The sequence below is a fragment of the Phyllostomus discolor genome, chromosome 3 (genome assembly GCF_004126475.2).
Source record: "Phyllostomus discolor isolate MPI-MPIP mPhyDis1 chromosome 3, mPhyDis1.pri.v3, whole genome shotgun sequence".
Classification (NCBI taxonomy): domain Eukaryota; kingdom Metazoa; phylum Chordata; class Mammalia; order Chiroptera; family Phyllostomidae; genus Phyllostomus; species Phyllostomus discolor.
This window is the reverse complement of record NC_040905.2, coordinates 49,945,635-49,959,331: the sequence shown is the minus strand read 5'-3', so window position 1 is coordinate 49,959,331 and position 13,697 is coordinate 49,945,635. Positions and strand designations below refer to the sequence as shown.

General features: G+C 39.5%; 1 protein-coding gene across 1 annotated transcript; it reads right to left on the bottom strand.

The window, feature by feature from the left end:
• Positions 1-7,702: 7,702 nt before the first annotated feature.
• Positions 7,703-8,911, bottom strand: SPZ1 (spermatogenic leucine zipper 1). The gene is given in 2 exon segments (XM_028507120.2): positions 7,703-8,819; positions 8,821-8,911. Coding segments are annotated over 2 exon segments (1,092 nt in total). The 5' UTR covers positions 8,835-8,911; the 3' UTR covers positions 7,703-7,741.
• Positions 8,912-13,697: the final 4,786 nt, after the last annotated feature.

Below are 13,697 nucleotides of genomic sequence, written 5' to 3'. Positions count from 1 at the left end.
TTTTAGCCATGCTTGCTTTTGTATGGTTTCTAATTCTCTCATCCAATCTGTTCCTACTCCCCAGAAAACAGTAAGACCTTAGTGAGCAAGAGCTGGGGAATCTTTGAACTAGTCTTGGTCCAAAAGAATGTTACTACTTCCACCTTAATTGTGGAACAATTTGGACCCAATAAGTTAGGACCCAGAATCACCTCTCTCTTTGTGCAGTGCATCTTCCATGATACCATTTTTACTTTATATATATAATAAAAACAATGTATATTATATACACATATACATTTTCCAAGAACTTTGAAATCAAGAATCTCTACTTTATTACTCTAAAGGATTTATTGAATTTTTTTAAATTTTATTTTTCAATTAAAGTTTACATCAATATTTTGTATTAGCTTTGGGTATATCTCATAGTGATTAGACAATCATATGACATGGATCCTGGCCCCGGGGGTCTGTGACATTATGTGTGAAATGAGACAAATTCACACAGACTACTGAGTCCTGGGGAGGAAAAGGGAGGGTGCAGCTTCTCTCTCCAGAGGAGAAAAAGCCTCGGAGTGCCTTGGCCACTCTCTCAAGAGGAGAGTGTCTGGACCCTTGCCTTGACAAGCTTTTATTGTGTTCAATTTGCACAGGAACACAGGGTGTATACATAAAGCTCATCAATCATTGTCAGGCAGAAATGATTAAACAATAGATAGCATTCAAAGAACTCTGAGGGCTTATTCTGAGTCAGGGTCAGATAGTTAAAGGGCCATAAAACTTTGGGGAACAAACTCACTTCCTGCGTGGACCCTTATCATTTAAATTGAGGGTATTAGCAAAGTAGGTTTCATGGGATTTTATGCATTCTTTCTTAGGCCTGATCGTCCTAGGGAACCCACCCTTTCCAGCACAGGGGTGCACCCACCTCCCGCATTATTTCAGGCTTATGGCATTGTTTCAAGCTTAAGTCAGGCAGGGGAAGTAAGGCAGCTAAGAGATTAGGAGACTTCTTGCAGACAGAATGAGAACTCAGGCTATGTCAAAGCCTAGGGGCGATGATGGATCTTTGCCCCTTTTTCTATAGCCCCCCAAGTCCTTCCCTGAGGGCCCCTTTGAGACCATGCCTGTCTTAGGTTGTCCCTCTTTTGAGGAATCTTACCTGTCATTGGCTAACCAGTCATCCTCCCAGGGCCATGCAGGGTGAAGAGAAAAGGGGCAGAGGTGGTGTCCCTCAGAGGGATTACAGCTTCTGAAATTAGGCAGGGCAGTTCCCAAAAATCATATACTTCACAAGGTGATTTCCCAATATTTCAAGCATCCACCTGGCACCATACTCAGTTATTACAATATTATCGACTATTTTCCCTATGCTGTACTTTACACCCCTGTATTGGGAAAAAAAATTGTGACAAAGGAATGTGTATAGATTTCTCCTTTCTAAGAGTATTTTTTTTTAAGCTTAAAGTTTCTGTTGCCATTGGATATAAGTGTACAGATAATGGGAATGGACATCTAAAACTTCCTCCAAAAGACAGTTTAACTATTATTGAAATATGACTCTCAGGTATGCAAAACTATAGTGTTAAAGAACTCTGCACCAAATTAGTGCTGAGTCTTGTTTCAGATTTTCACTGATTGCACATCTTGGCCTTTTATTGCTAACAAATGATTGGCTGAAAGTTCCTTCCACCAATGAAATGCGATGCTGCTTCTCCAAATAAATTCTACATTAATTGAAGAAATATAATAGATTATTATGTGCTGGAACCTACATGAAACACCTTCAAAAAGTGCCTTGTTTTTAGAAATTCTAATTTACATGTTTTGTTATTGAATAAAAACTTATATAACCTTGTGGTAGTATTAGTGTAAGTGGCTAGATGTTAATAAAAGAGAAGAAAGCAAAATTGGCTAAGCTTAATTAGGTCAGAAACTATAGTTTTATATATTCCAGAGGATAAGATAACCTCAAAGCCTTGCCAAGGGGATTAACACCCTTCTGTCCATCCCCCACCCCAGGGTAAGGAGGAAGGACTGGTTCCCGACCTCCCCAAGGTATAACCGGTCCACTTTCCTAGACTACGTGGTAGAGAAATAAATAATAAACGGGAAATTCCTCTGCCAGGTGCATGCCAGTAGAAGCCAAGGGGGCACAGGGGAGGTCCATCGACTTTAAGGCATGCGTGGTAGGAACCAAGAGGAAGACCACAAAGGAAAGGTTAATTCAGGGAAAAGCCTGGATTGGTTAACAGGAAGGCCCACCACAAGGCCCGGAAAGACTGGAAAGAGATTGGTTAGTTTGAAAGAGTGCCTGGTTTTTTCCAAGCTCGAGGCGATATAACCAAAGCTTAACAAAAGCCTCTCTCAGCAACACACATTTATTAGCCTTTTTGTTTGCTGGTTCGTTTGCACAAGCTATCTATCTCTGCAGCAGCCACGTGGGTCCAGCAGCCCCCGAGGCCCAAGTGCAGACTCCAAATGCCGGCCTGGGTATAGCTGCACTGCACCAGTCGGAATGCCCCTTCGAACAGAAGCTAAGCTACCTGAATGCGGGCAGAGATTGAGATGGACTAAATTTTGGAATGGATTGAACTGATGGCACAAAATTTCTGGATCTTGACCCTTCTCCCGGGCTCGATGAAGACAAGGCTGGACTTCTTCACAATGGGATGGAGCTGAACCACTTGGCCATGGATGAGACACAGCCCCTAGGCACCCGGGGACAGTCCTTTACGTTGCTCCATCTTCAATACATCTTATCACTACACCTCATCCTCCCATGTGTGGTCCCTGAAACACTTTTCTTTCAACATTGTAAGAACACCATTTCTGCCAGCAACAACAGAACAATTTTATGACACATATAAATATTAAAGTAAATGCTGAATCTAGAGGGTCTGATATAGCAGAGATTGCTTGCTGCATTTGAAGCTTAATTAAAAAGCTGTAATTTGTTTTAGAAGCAGTTATAGATAAAGCTGTAATTTATTTATTTGGTAATAGGAACCACATATGTGGTAAAGTGTAGAAATAAACTGCACAGTGTTTTTTTAATCAAGATGGTTGGAAAATAGAACCGCGTAGATGATAGTTTCCATTAGAAGGAAAGGCAAATGGAAAAACATGTGATCCTCTTAGTTCCCACAGTACTGTTTCACTGGAAATCTTTCTCACTAAGGGCTGGAATAGGGGAATTTTGGCTCTTAGATTATTTATAAAGTAATACATATTCCAAACATGAGAACAAGATGTTGGTTTATGGAGTAGGAAGCAATATTTTGAATTGTATTTTCAGTACTTCCAACACATGAAAATTTCTTGTGCCTTATGTTTCATTCATAACAGAACTAACCTGTGGTGGGTACTGCGGTCATCTTTGTTGGGGTTTTAATACTCCTCTGCCCGACAGCACACATCAGAGGCAGACAATGATTATTTATGTGGGGCCTAAACAATATTAACATTTTTGCTCCCATCTTCTAAGGTCTTCTAGGCTGGACAAATGATCAAATCAACAGAGATTAAAAGGAGAAAATAAAGTTTAAAAAATGTATATGGGGAATTCACATAGGCATGAAAATTCCACATAGAGTGTGAGGCAACATTGGACATAAAAGATATTTTTGGATGTAGAACAAAAGTGGAGAAGCGGGCACCAGATTTTAGAAGTGAAAACGGGTGATTTACAGATAGCTGAGAAAGAGCAGAACATACAGGCAGGAAAATTCTTGCTCAGCAACTCAGAAAGAGTGGCACACAGTGGGTATCTAGTTAGCAGGCGCCCACCTGCCTCAAGCCCTCTTAACCATTCTTAATTCAAATGAGGCTCAAGTGGCATTCTAAGGTCTTCCTGAAGCAGGTTTCTTTGCCTGAACCTCTTAGGCAAGAAAGGGGAAGGGTCAGAGATTCTTTCTGAGTCTTGTTTCTCAATAGCTTCAAAATCAATGTTCCAAAAAGCAGCCTCAGAATGACAAGACTTTGGTGCCCTTCACTTACATAAGAATAATTGTCCTGGTTCCTGTTGTTCCAATTCCTACCCTTGGAGAGAGGCTGTGAGAACTATTTGTCACACCCTACATGCATCCTGCACAAGTGAGGAATGCTGAGAAAATAAATTGAGGCATTTAGGGAAAAAAGAAAGGACTTCTTTTCCCATCTAAAGAAAGGAGAGCTGTGGCTGGTATAGCTCAGTGGATTGAGCGTGGGCCTGCTAGCCAAAGGGTCGCCAGTTCAGTTCACAATCAAGGCACATGCCTGGGTTGCTGCCCAAATTTCTGGGAGCAGGAGTACAAGAGGCAACCACACATTGATGTTTCTCTCCCTCTCTTTCTTCCTCCCTTCCTCTCTGTCTAAAAATAAATAAATAAAATCTTAAAAATAAATAGATAAAAGAAGTGAGAAAAATACCTCACTCCTTGAAGACAATAATATGTAAAAGAATCCTGGGTTCTCTCGATAACCCTTTTATAATGTAAATAAATCTCTCCAGGGGCCATACTAGCCCAGTGTCACCAGCTTTACAACCAGGAGACAGCTCCAAAGTCCCTTCCTCACCCTTACTTGAAATGTGAACAAACATCTCCAAAGTTACGTAAGTCTTCTGAGTTCTCGTTATCTATACAGTTGTAATTTATCTTCTAGAGTTTGCTTTTAATCCAGGTTTTCAAGTTTCCGTAAAATTTGCTCAACTCTGTAGAAATACATATTTTCTCTACATTTCACGGTGTTCCAAGATCAGCTCTGCCCAGCCGAAAACTTCATATCCTAATTGCTTTCAAATAGATGTGACCTATGCCTAAGTTTCTGACATTGGGATTTCGCTTCTAGGTATGTGTAATCTAGTTCATGCTGAAATTACAACTACCTTGAGTTTGGATTGCGAGCAACAAATGTTGCACATTTCTGTGCTTCTCTCACAAAAGTCTAAAAAATGTGCTGACTCAGTAGGTTGGGCATCATCCTGCAAACTGAAAGGTTGCCAGCTTAATTCCTAGTCAAGGCAGATGCTTGGGTTGCTGGCAGGGTCCCTGGTAGGGGGCACGCAAGAGGCAACCAATGGATGTTTCTCTCACACCTCAGTGTTTCTCTCCCTCTCTTTCTTCTTTCCCCTCTCTCTAAAACATAAATAAATAAAATATATTTTTTAAAAATCTAAAAACTCTGCAGTTCCCTGGTGAGTTTGTTGTGGTTCCCGGGGAAGCTCAGTGCACAGTTTAGGAACTGGGGAGACAGCCCCTCACATTTGACAGGTAAATGACACGGACAGTATTTGTTCAGGTAATGCCTACTAACAAGTTAAATGGCAAGAAATGACTGGTTCAGCAGTGTTGCTCATTTCATTCATTTAAGCACCTCCTGTGTGAAATTCCTATTTGGAAATGGAATAGGACAAAGTCTGAGGCTGAGGGATCACTCACTGTCTTGGATGAAGACAGAAAACGAGGATTGGTTATGTAACCAAGTGGGCTGTCCCAGCAAATGCATAGAGACAAATTCAGCTTCCCTCTATCTGAGACTGTAATTGATTTCACCTCTGTTCCTAAAGGCTATTTCCATTGGGTAAACAATTCTGGGTTGACTATTTTTTTTCAGTTCCTGAAAAATGTTCATTTTCTTCTGGCCTCCATGATTTCTGATGAGAAATTTGATGTTATTTGGATCATTGTTCCCTTATATCTAACGAGTCTTTTCTGCTTTCAAGAGTTTTGTCTATAGGTTTCAGAAATTTGATTGAGTGCCTTGAACTTCTTTTAGTTTATATTTTTTAGAGTTTATGCAGTTTCTTGAACCTCTAGGTCTATGCCTTTCACTAACTTTGGAGCTATGTAGCCAGTTTTTCATTGCATACTGTTTCACCCACATTATACCCTTTTGGGGGGGTGGCTCTGAAAACACCAATGTTAGATCTTGGTTACTACAGGTTCTTGAGACTCCATTTTTTCTTTTTCAGCCTATTTTCTCTGTTGTTCAGAATGGGAAATTTCTATTTTCTATATTCAAGTTCATGGACTCTTACCTTTGACATCACCATTCTATTACTGCACACATCCAGTGAGTTGATTTTACTTTTTTCCCATTCTACAATTTCCATTTGTTTCTTTTCCATATTTTCTGTATCTTCATGGCAACTTTCTCTTTTTTCATTTGTTTCAAGTGTGTTTGTAATTGCTCAATGAAGTATTTTTATGAATGCTTTAAAATCCTTGTCAGATGACTCTGTCCGTGCCATGCCATTGTTGACATCTGTTATCTTTTCCCATTCAAGTCGAGATTTTCTTGGTGTAGTGTGTAATTTTTTTTGTTTGTTTTATGTATCCTGGACATTTCGTCATTACGTTATGACATCCTGCATCTTATTTCAATCTTCTGTTTTACCAGGCTCCCTCTGATGCTGTGCCTATAATGGGGGGGGGGGCGGTATAGAAATCTAGGTCCCCATGTGGCCTTCACTGACATTCCACCCCACTGGGGTCAGGGGGTCAGGGAGTATCTTGTTACAGTCAGGTGGTGGTAGAACTTCAGGACCCCGCTCTGCCTCCTCTGCACCACCCCAGGAGAAAGAGGGGGAGCGACTCGTTACCTCCGGCCAATGGTCAAGCCCAGGGTCTCCACCAACTATTTGATGATGGGGGTGAGGATGGAGGCATGGTGTTTCCCATGCAGTTTAGATAGAGTGGGGCAGGTTTTGTTCAAAGGGTTGTCTTATCGTGCTGTCCCTTTCCTCATCCTTTGGCAAGAGAAGCAGGCTTTGTTGGGGGTGGTATATTTTGTTTAAATGCATTGGCATTTCTGGGTGTGGGCTCCTCCAGCACTCTGTTCAGGGTATAAAAGAGACAAAAAGAGAACCCAGGGAACTCAACACCATGCTGTTCCTTAAACACAGGGTCCCCGGTCAGCCCTCCTTCTCTTCATCTTTCAGAGCCTTATGTTCAGGGTTTTTAGCTTGCTTAAGGGGAGGAATAGGGAGAAATGTATCTGCTCCATCTTTTCTGGAACCAGAAGTCCAGCTTCCTTAACAGAAGACATTGCTTGCTTCCTCGGGTAATTCTATTGTCTCCACCTGGAGGAATGGGAAGACTTTCTCCAGCACTGAACAACATCTAGATACACGTCTCTTCTAAACAAGCCCAGGCATCCTTCTCCAAGGGCCTCTGCTGCCTGGTATGCCCACCACTCACTAGCCAAGGAGCAAGAAAGCAATATAAAGAAAAAGGAGATTTAGGGGATGGAGAAATTTCTAAGAGAAAAGCTGTGTAATGGTGATTTGTCAGCAAATTATTTTTTACTCCAGTACTTCCCACACTTCAGTAGATAATAAGAAAAAGGGAAATACACTTAGAAAGTGAGCTTCAGAGCTTCATTATTAAAGTGTTACATACTTTTTTCTGCAGAATTCCATACCCCCACTCCAGGTAATGATTTAGAAAAACAAAAACAAAAACAAAACTTTCTTTTGTTCATTCTTGTTTTTATTTAAATCTTTACTTTATTGGACTTGTAACTGATTTTGATTAGAGAGTCATAGGATCTCTACCTAATAACTACAAAAAAAGCAGATTGTAATGATGACAAGTTATGTACCTGATGTTGACACTAATGATCATAAAAGGTGGTAGATACATTAATCTTCTTGCTCTATAGCTCTTTCTTGGTGGAGCCATAAGACCTACCCTAGATCTGATGATTGATGGTGCCTGGAGTTGGATGTTTAGAGGTTTTTGAAGAATTTCCTTTTTTTGTACTTTTGGTATTTTCTATATTAGATTGCTAGCCTCTTTTTTCCCAGAAGAGCTCTTGCAAGACAAGTATTGAATCTATTATTACGAGCTTTCCTACTACGACAAGAATCCAGGCCTCTACGGGACTTGATTCTGTTCTGAAATGTACCTTCCAAGCCTTGCATTTTCTGCTTATACCTTTCTACCTTCTGTGCTTCTAATAGCCTCTGTTCTTTCTTGTCCTGTACATAGGTCATAGGGATTGGCTTCTCTTGAGTTGCATCTTTCAGGTGATAGAGTTTCTTGAGAAGCTCTACCCTCTGCTGTAAGATTTGGCATTTATTCTCCAGCAAAGCTAAAATCAAACGTAACGAATACGTGTCATGTTTCAGTTTCCTCACCTGTTCCTCCAGTTCACAATTAACTGACACCTTGTTATTCAGTTGAGTTTGGAAATGGACTCCTTTATGTTCAAGGGCTACTCTTATGTCATTCTGAGATTTCTGGTACAACCTTATTAGTTCACTGAGCTCAGCATGTTGCACACTCCAGTGTTCTGCTTCCTGTAGTAACTGCTCCATGTTGTTCCTAAGTTCGATATTTTCCTCTGGAACATGATGAAATCTGTACTCTGCTTTTCCCCTACTTGACTGAATTTCATTAACAGCTCTTTTTACTTCTGGATGATTTACCAAATTTCTTGCCAAACCACGTACTGCGTTCTTTGAGTACTGGTTTTCCAACATCATCTCCTGTTTCATTGCATTCTGGTCTTCATCTAGGTCTGAACAACTAAGCAGGCTTTCCAATAGCACTTTATTTATTTTATCAAGTCCTCCAATATTTTCTTCAAATTCTGATGCAGTCTCAGAGATACTTGTTTCCTCATAATATTTTCTTGTTTCTGCCATCTTCTTTTCATAATTTGTCATATTTTTAAGAGTATCTTTCATTTCTTTGAAGAGATTTTCAAACTTCTTTGCAGCCTGTTGTTGAATTTCTTGATGGCAGCTATTATTTAAGGAAGGGAGAAATGATCCACTTTGAAAGAAGGCAATGACAATCTTAGGGTCCAAAGACTCTTGACTGAAATCAGGAGTAGGTTTAAGAGTTTCAGAGGGTGGGCACTTCCATCTCAGCTGACTTAGTAGGGCTGGTAACCAGGGCACAAAGAGCAGGAAACCTTAGAGATTCCAGGAAGGTGATGGTCCTCCATGCAAATGGGTAGAAAATGTGGAACTAAGCAGAAGCCAGAGCCCAGAGTTAAAGTCTAAAGCCAGGCAGATGATATTTAGGTGGAAAGTGACATTTCAGACAACCTACGGGGAAAGGAAGGTGGGAAAGGGGACCAGGAGCTAAGGCCCCATCTGTCCTCCTGGCTCCTGGTATTTATTCCTTGACCCTAGCAACCAGGTCTTTATTCTGTCACTGCTCCCTGTAGCCACCTCCAGCTTCTGTTTCCTTTGTGTCACAACTGAAGCCTCTGAACCCCTACTCAGTGACTCATGCATCAGAATCAACTCTGAGCTACTCCTAGTCCTCACCCCAGGAGGATCTCTAGATTTTTATAAAGCTCATTCTAATTTCATTTAGTGACTTCCCCACCTCATTCCCACCACCTGCAACCACAACCTTAACTGCAGCACGTTTTTCTGCCACTCAGGTGCAGGGCTGAGAGAAGTCCTGCCTGGTGAGTTTCCCTAACCTTTTGTAACACCTGGAGACCTTACTGCTTCCATTCCAGGAGAGATGCTATTATAAAAGGAAGTTATCCTTACAAAATAGAACCCCAAAAGGGCTGCATCTTTTTGTGATTTTAGGAAATAATGTTGGAAATCATTCCATTCAAAAATATTCTACTGTGGAAATTGTTCCATTCAAAAATATTCTAAAGAAGAGAGTACTTGAATGGTTCTTAACGACACAATTACAAATGGAACTTTTCTTGACTTCAAATGCAGGCATCCTTCAAGACAGGCTTCGTGAGGTTGCTCCTGTGTCATTTACATCAGGGGATATAAAACTGTTTAATTATTACTTTTCACAAGAACTTGTTAAAATGGCATAACTTATCTGAAGCATTTCAAACAGTGAAAACCCTGTAGTTGATTATAGAAAAAGTAAGTGAAGTTACCTTGAGAATATTAAGTTTAAAGAACACATCCCTTATGTGAGACTTTTTCTTGGCCTTCAAAATCTTGCTAGTAAGCACTTTAGTAACTAGACATTTGCTTTCAATCTTAGGGGAAATCTTACTCTCTACTAGTTTTTTTTTCTTTTATTTTCTTAGGGAAACAAAAAAATTTGTTTTCCTTTCACAGTTACCAGCTCACTTTTGCTTCAGGGTCCCTGAGCCTCCTGCTCATCTTCCAGCCAGCCATCATCTTGTGACAGTCCACAGATACAGCAGTGCTGGTCTGCTGTTTACGACCAGGAGAAGCATCTCTTCTACTCTACATAATGACACCACAGAGGCTAGCCATTGTTCTTACGCTTTAATTCCATCTCATAAGGTTGGATTCTGACTCAAGCCATCATTTAAGATAATTTTTTAATCTCTAGGATGAGGAAACATTTTAATTTTTCTGTTTTGGTCATTAATTTCTAGCTTTATTGCATTATAATCAGAAAATATAATATTTCTACCTTCTGAAATTGTATGTTCTCTTTGGCCTAATAAATATTAATGTTCATATGCATTTCATAGATATTTGAAAAGAAAGTGTATTCTCTATTTTCTTCTTTTGCTTGCAGCTCTTTGATGCTTTTTGGACATATCTCATATTATCCTTGGCTTTGATTTGTATGGAAACTGGTTTGAAGGTAGCTTTGTCAAGACAGCAAAAAAATTCTTCTCCTCTCGTCAAAAGGGGATTTGAATATCTTCTTCCTCCTTACAATTATAAAGAATTTCAAATAACATTTCTGTTAATTTGACTGAAATGAGAGTTCATTATAGATGGTAAAAGATATTCAGAGAGGTCCTCTTTTCCTTATTGACCTATATTCCTGTTGAATAATTATGAAAGTTAAATACATTTGGATTATCTTACATTTGTTATCTATAATATTGTTTCACGTAGCTTAATGACTTTTAAAAAAGCAATACAAAAAAAGAGAAAAATTGTTTCTAAAATCATTACAGAGAAAAGGAATCTCAAGTTTCCTCTCTTCAAACAGTTTGCCTTAACAAAAAGTATGTCCTATTAAAAAGTACATAATGTCAATATGTCTTATTTATAGTGATATTAACCTTGGTCATTTTATTAAGTGATGTCTGCTAGGTTTTTCCACTTTCCTGTTGTACAGAAAAGATAGTATAAAGATAGTATAAAGGGATAGAATTTCCCTTTGTAATTAACAAACATCATGGGGGAGGTATTGAATCTATGAAATTATCTTGTTTCTCCTCAAAATTTTACCTATACAATATAATTTTAGTATACAGAAACAGATCTTGCCTATAACAATTGTTACAATGGTGATCTAATGGTGACTTTTTAAATTTCTCTCATTTTTAGAAAAGATTTTACTTATTTATATTTAGAGAGAGGGGAAGGGAGGGAGAAAGAGAGGGAGAGAGACATCCATGTGTGGTTGCCTCTCGCACACCCCCTACTGGGGACCTGGCCTACAACCCAGGCATGCATCCTGACTGGGAATTGAACCAGTGACCCTTTGCTTCACAGTCTGGTGCTGGACCCACTGAGCCACGGCAGCCAGGACTAATTTCTCTCATTTTTAAAATAATTATTGGTTGGAATTGTTTTGTAAAGAAGAGCTGTCTCTTTTCTTGTGTTTACTTATTGATTCATTTATTCAACTATGTGTTTACATAAGTATAGACTCACAGGTATTTGTTGTATTTTGGGAGTTATAAATGAATACTATCATTTATTTTCTTGCCCTAATATGTATGAATAATGAATAATTTTAATATAATAAAAACCTTTGGTACAATGAGGTATATTTTTATTTTATGTAATTGTTTTAGTTGTCAAGTATGATTTTCTGTTTTTACCAAAGAATAATAGCTGACTAATGATGACTAATCAAGGGTTAGAGTTTTTATGTACACAGGAATTCCATGAAGGGTGGGTGTGATTTTAAACTCGGTGAACTGTATGGTTGTTTTTATATGTAGTATTGTACTTGCATGTAGCTACTTTAGGGAGAAATGTGAAATTTTTTTGAAAATGTGAATTTTTATTCAAATGAGCAAAATACAGGTGTAGCTGAACAGTCTAGGAACATTTTTCCTGAACATGTCCTTTTCTCTTTGACCATAAGGTGGTGCTGTGGACCTTAAAATTACTACACAAACATTAAAAAAATATTATAGAATGAGTGGAACCATGGAGATAGCTTCTTTTTTTTTTTTTCTTTAAGATTTTATTTATTTATTTTTAGGCAGAGAGGAGGGGAGGGAGAAAGAGAGGAAGAGAATCATCAGTGTGTAGTTGCCTCTCACATGGCCCTGACTGGGGACCTGGCCTGCAACCCAGGCACATGCCCTGACTGAGAATCAAACCAGTAACCATTTGGTTCGCAGGCTGGTGCTCCATCCACTGAGCCACAACAGCCAGGGCAGAACTGTGGAGATAGTCTTATCCACAGTCTTATTTTCTTCAGAATTTGAGAGTGGAGCTTCTAATGACTTGCCCAAAGTTATTGCTAGTTACGATGAGAACTGGAATTACAGTCTAAGCCTCCTGCCTTAACTTGCTAAACCTGCAGGGTAAAGCAGGCTCTGCAGGTCAGAAGGCTGTGGAAGAAGTTTTAAATATCTGCTAAGTGTTGTGCAGGAAGAAGTTTATGTGGAAGAGCAGGTTTTCAAAGGTGCTGAGACTGGCATGTTTACAGGGACACTGGCAAACAAACCAGTATACACAAATGGCATTTTAACAGACAAACGTGACCAGAGGTTCAGGAAAATTTAACTTTGTATTTCCCTTAGAAGTCATAGTTCTGTCTTCCTTAATTCAATGTTGGCAGCAACTTTATAACATAAGCACTGCAAATAACCAAAATCAGCTGTATGTTGGAAAAATTTAACCAAAAAATGCACTTTGCAAACTACAAAGTACTACTGAAAGAAATTAAAGATCTCAAAAATGGAAAAACATCTCACATTGATGTATTTGAAGACTTGATATTGTTAAGAGAGCAAAATTGCCCAAACGGATCTACAGATTCAACACAATCTCTATCAAAATCCCAGCTACCTCTTTTGTAGAAATTGATAAGATGTTAAAATTCTTATGTACACAAGGGATTCAAAGGATTCAAAATAGCCAGAACAATCTTAAAAAAGAAAAAAAGGTAGGAAGAGTCACATGATGTTGTTTCAAGTCTTCATCTAAAGATGTAGAGATCAAGGCAGTGTGGTGTCCTGACCAGTGTGGCTTAGTTGGTTGGCAGTTGTCCTTCAAAGTGAAAATTTTGATTCCCGATTGGTGTTCCTCTCTCACATCAATGTTTCTCTCTTCCTCCGTCCCTTACCCTCTCTCTTAAAATAAACAAACAAACTTCTGGGCCAGATGGAGGCATGGATAGATACACTTTGTCTCCTCACACAACCAAAAAAAGGACAACACCAAATTTAAAAACAAAAAATAAACAGAACTGCCAGAAAATCAAACTGCATGGAAGTTCAACAACCAAAGAGTTAAGGAAGAAATATTCATCCAGACTGGTAGGAGGAGCAAAGATTGGCAGCTGGTGGTAAGAGGACTCATGGCAAGTGGTAGCTGGAGGACCAGAGCAGGTGGGGCAGCGGCTGGCTGACCAGATGGTCCCACATTTGTGTGTGGATAAACCAGGAGGAATAACTGGGGAGCAAGACAGACCACACTACCCAGGGTTCCAGTGCAGGGAAATAAAGCCTCAAAACTGGCTGTAAAAACCTGCAGTGGTTGAGGCAACAGGAGAAAATCCCAGCCTCATAGGAGAGTTCATTGGAGAGACCCATAGGGTCCTAGAAGGTACACAAAACCA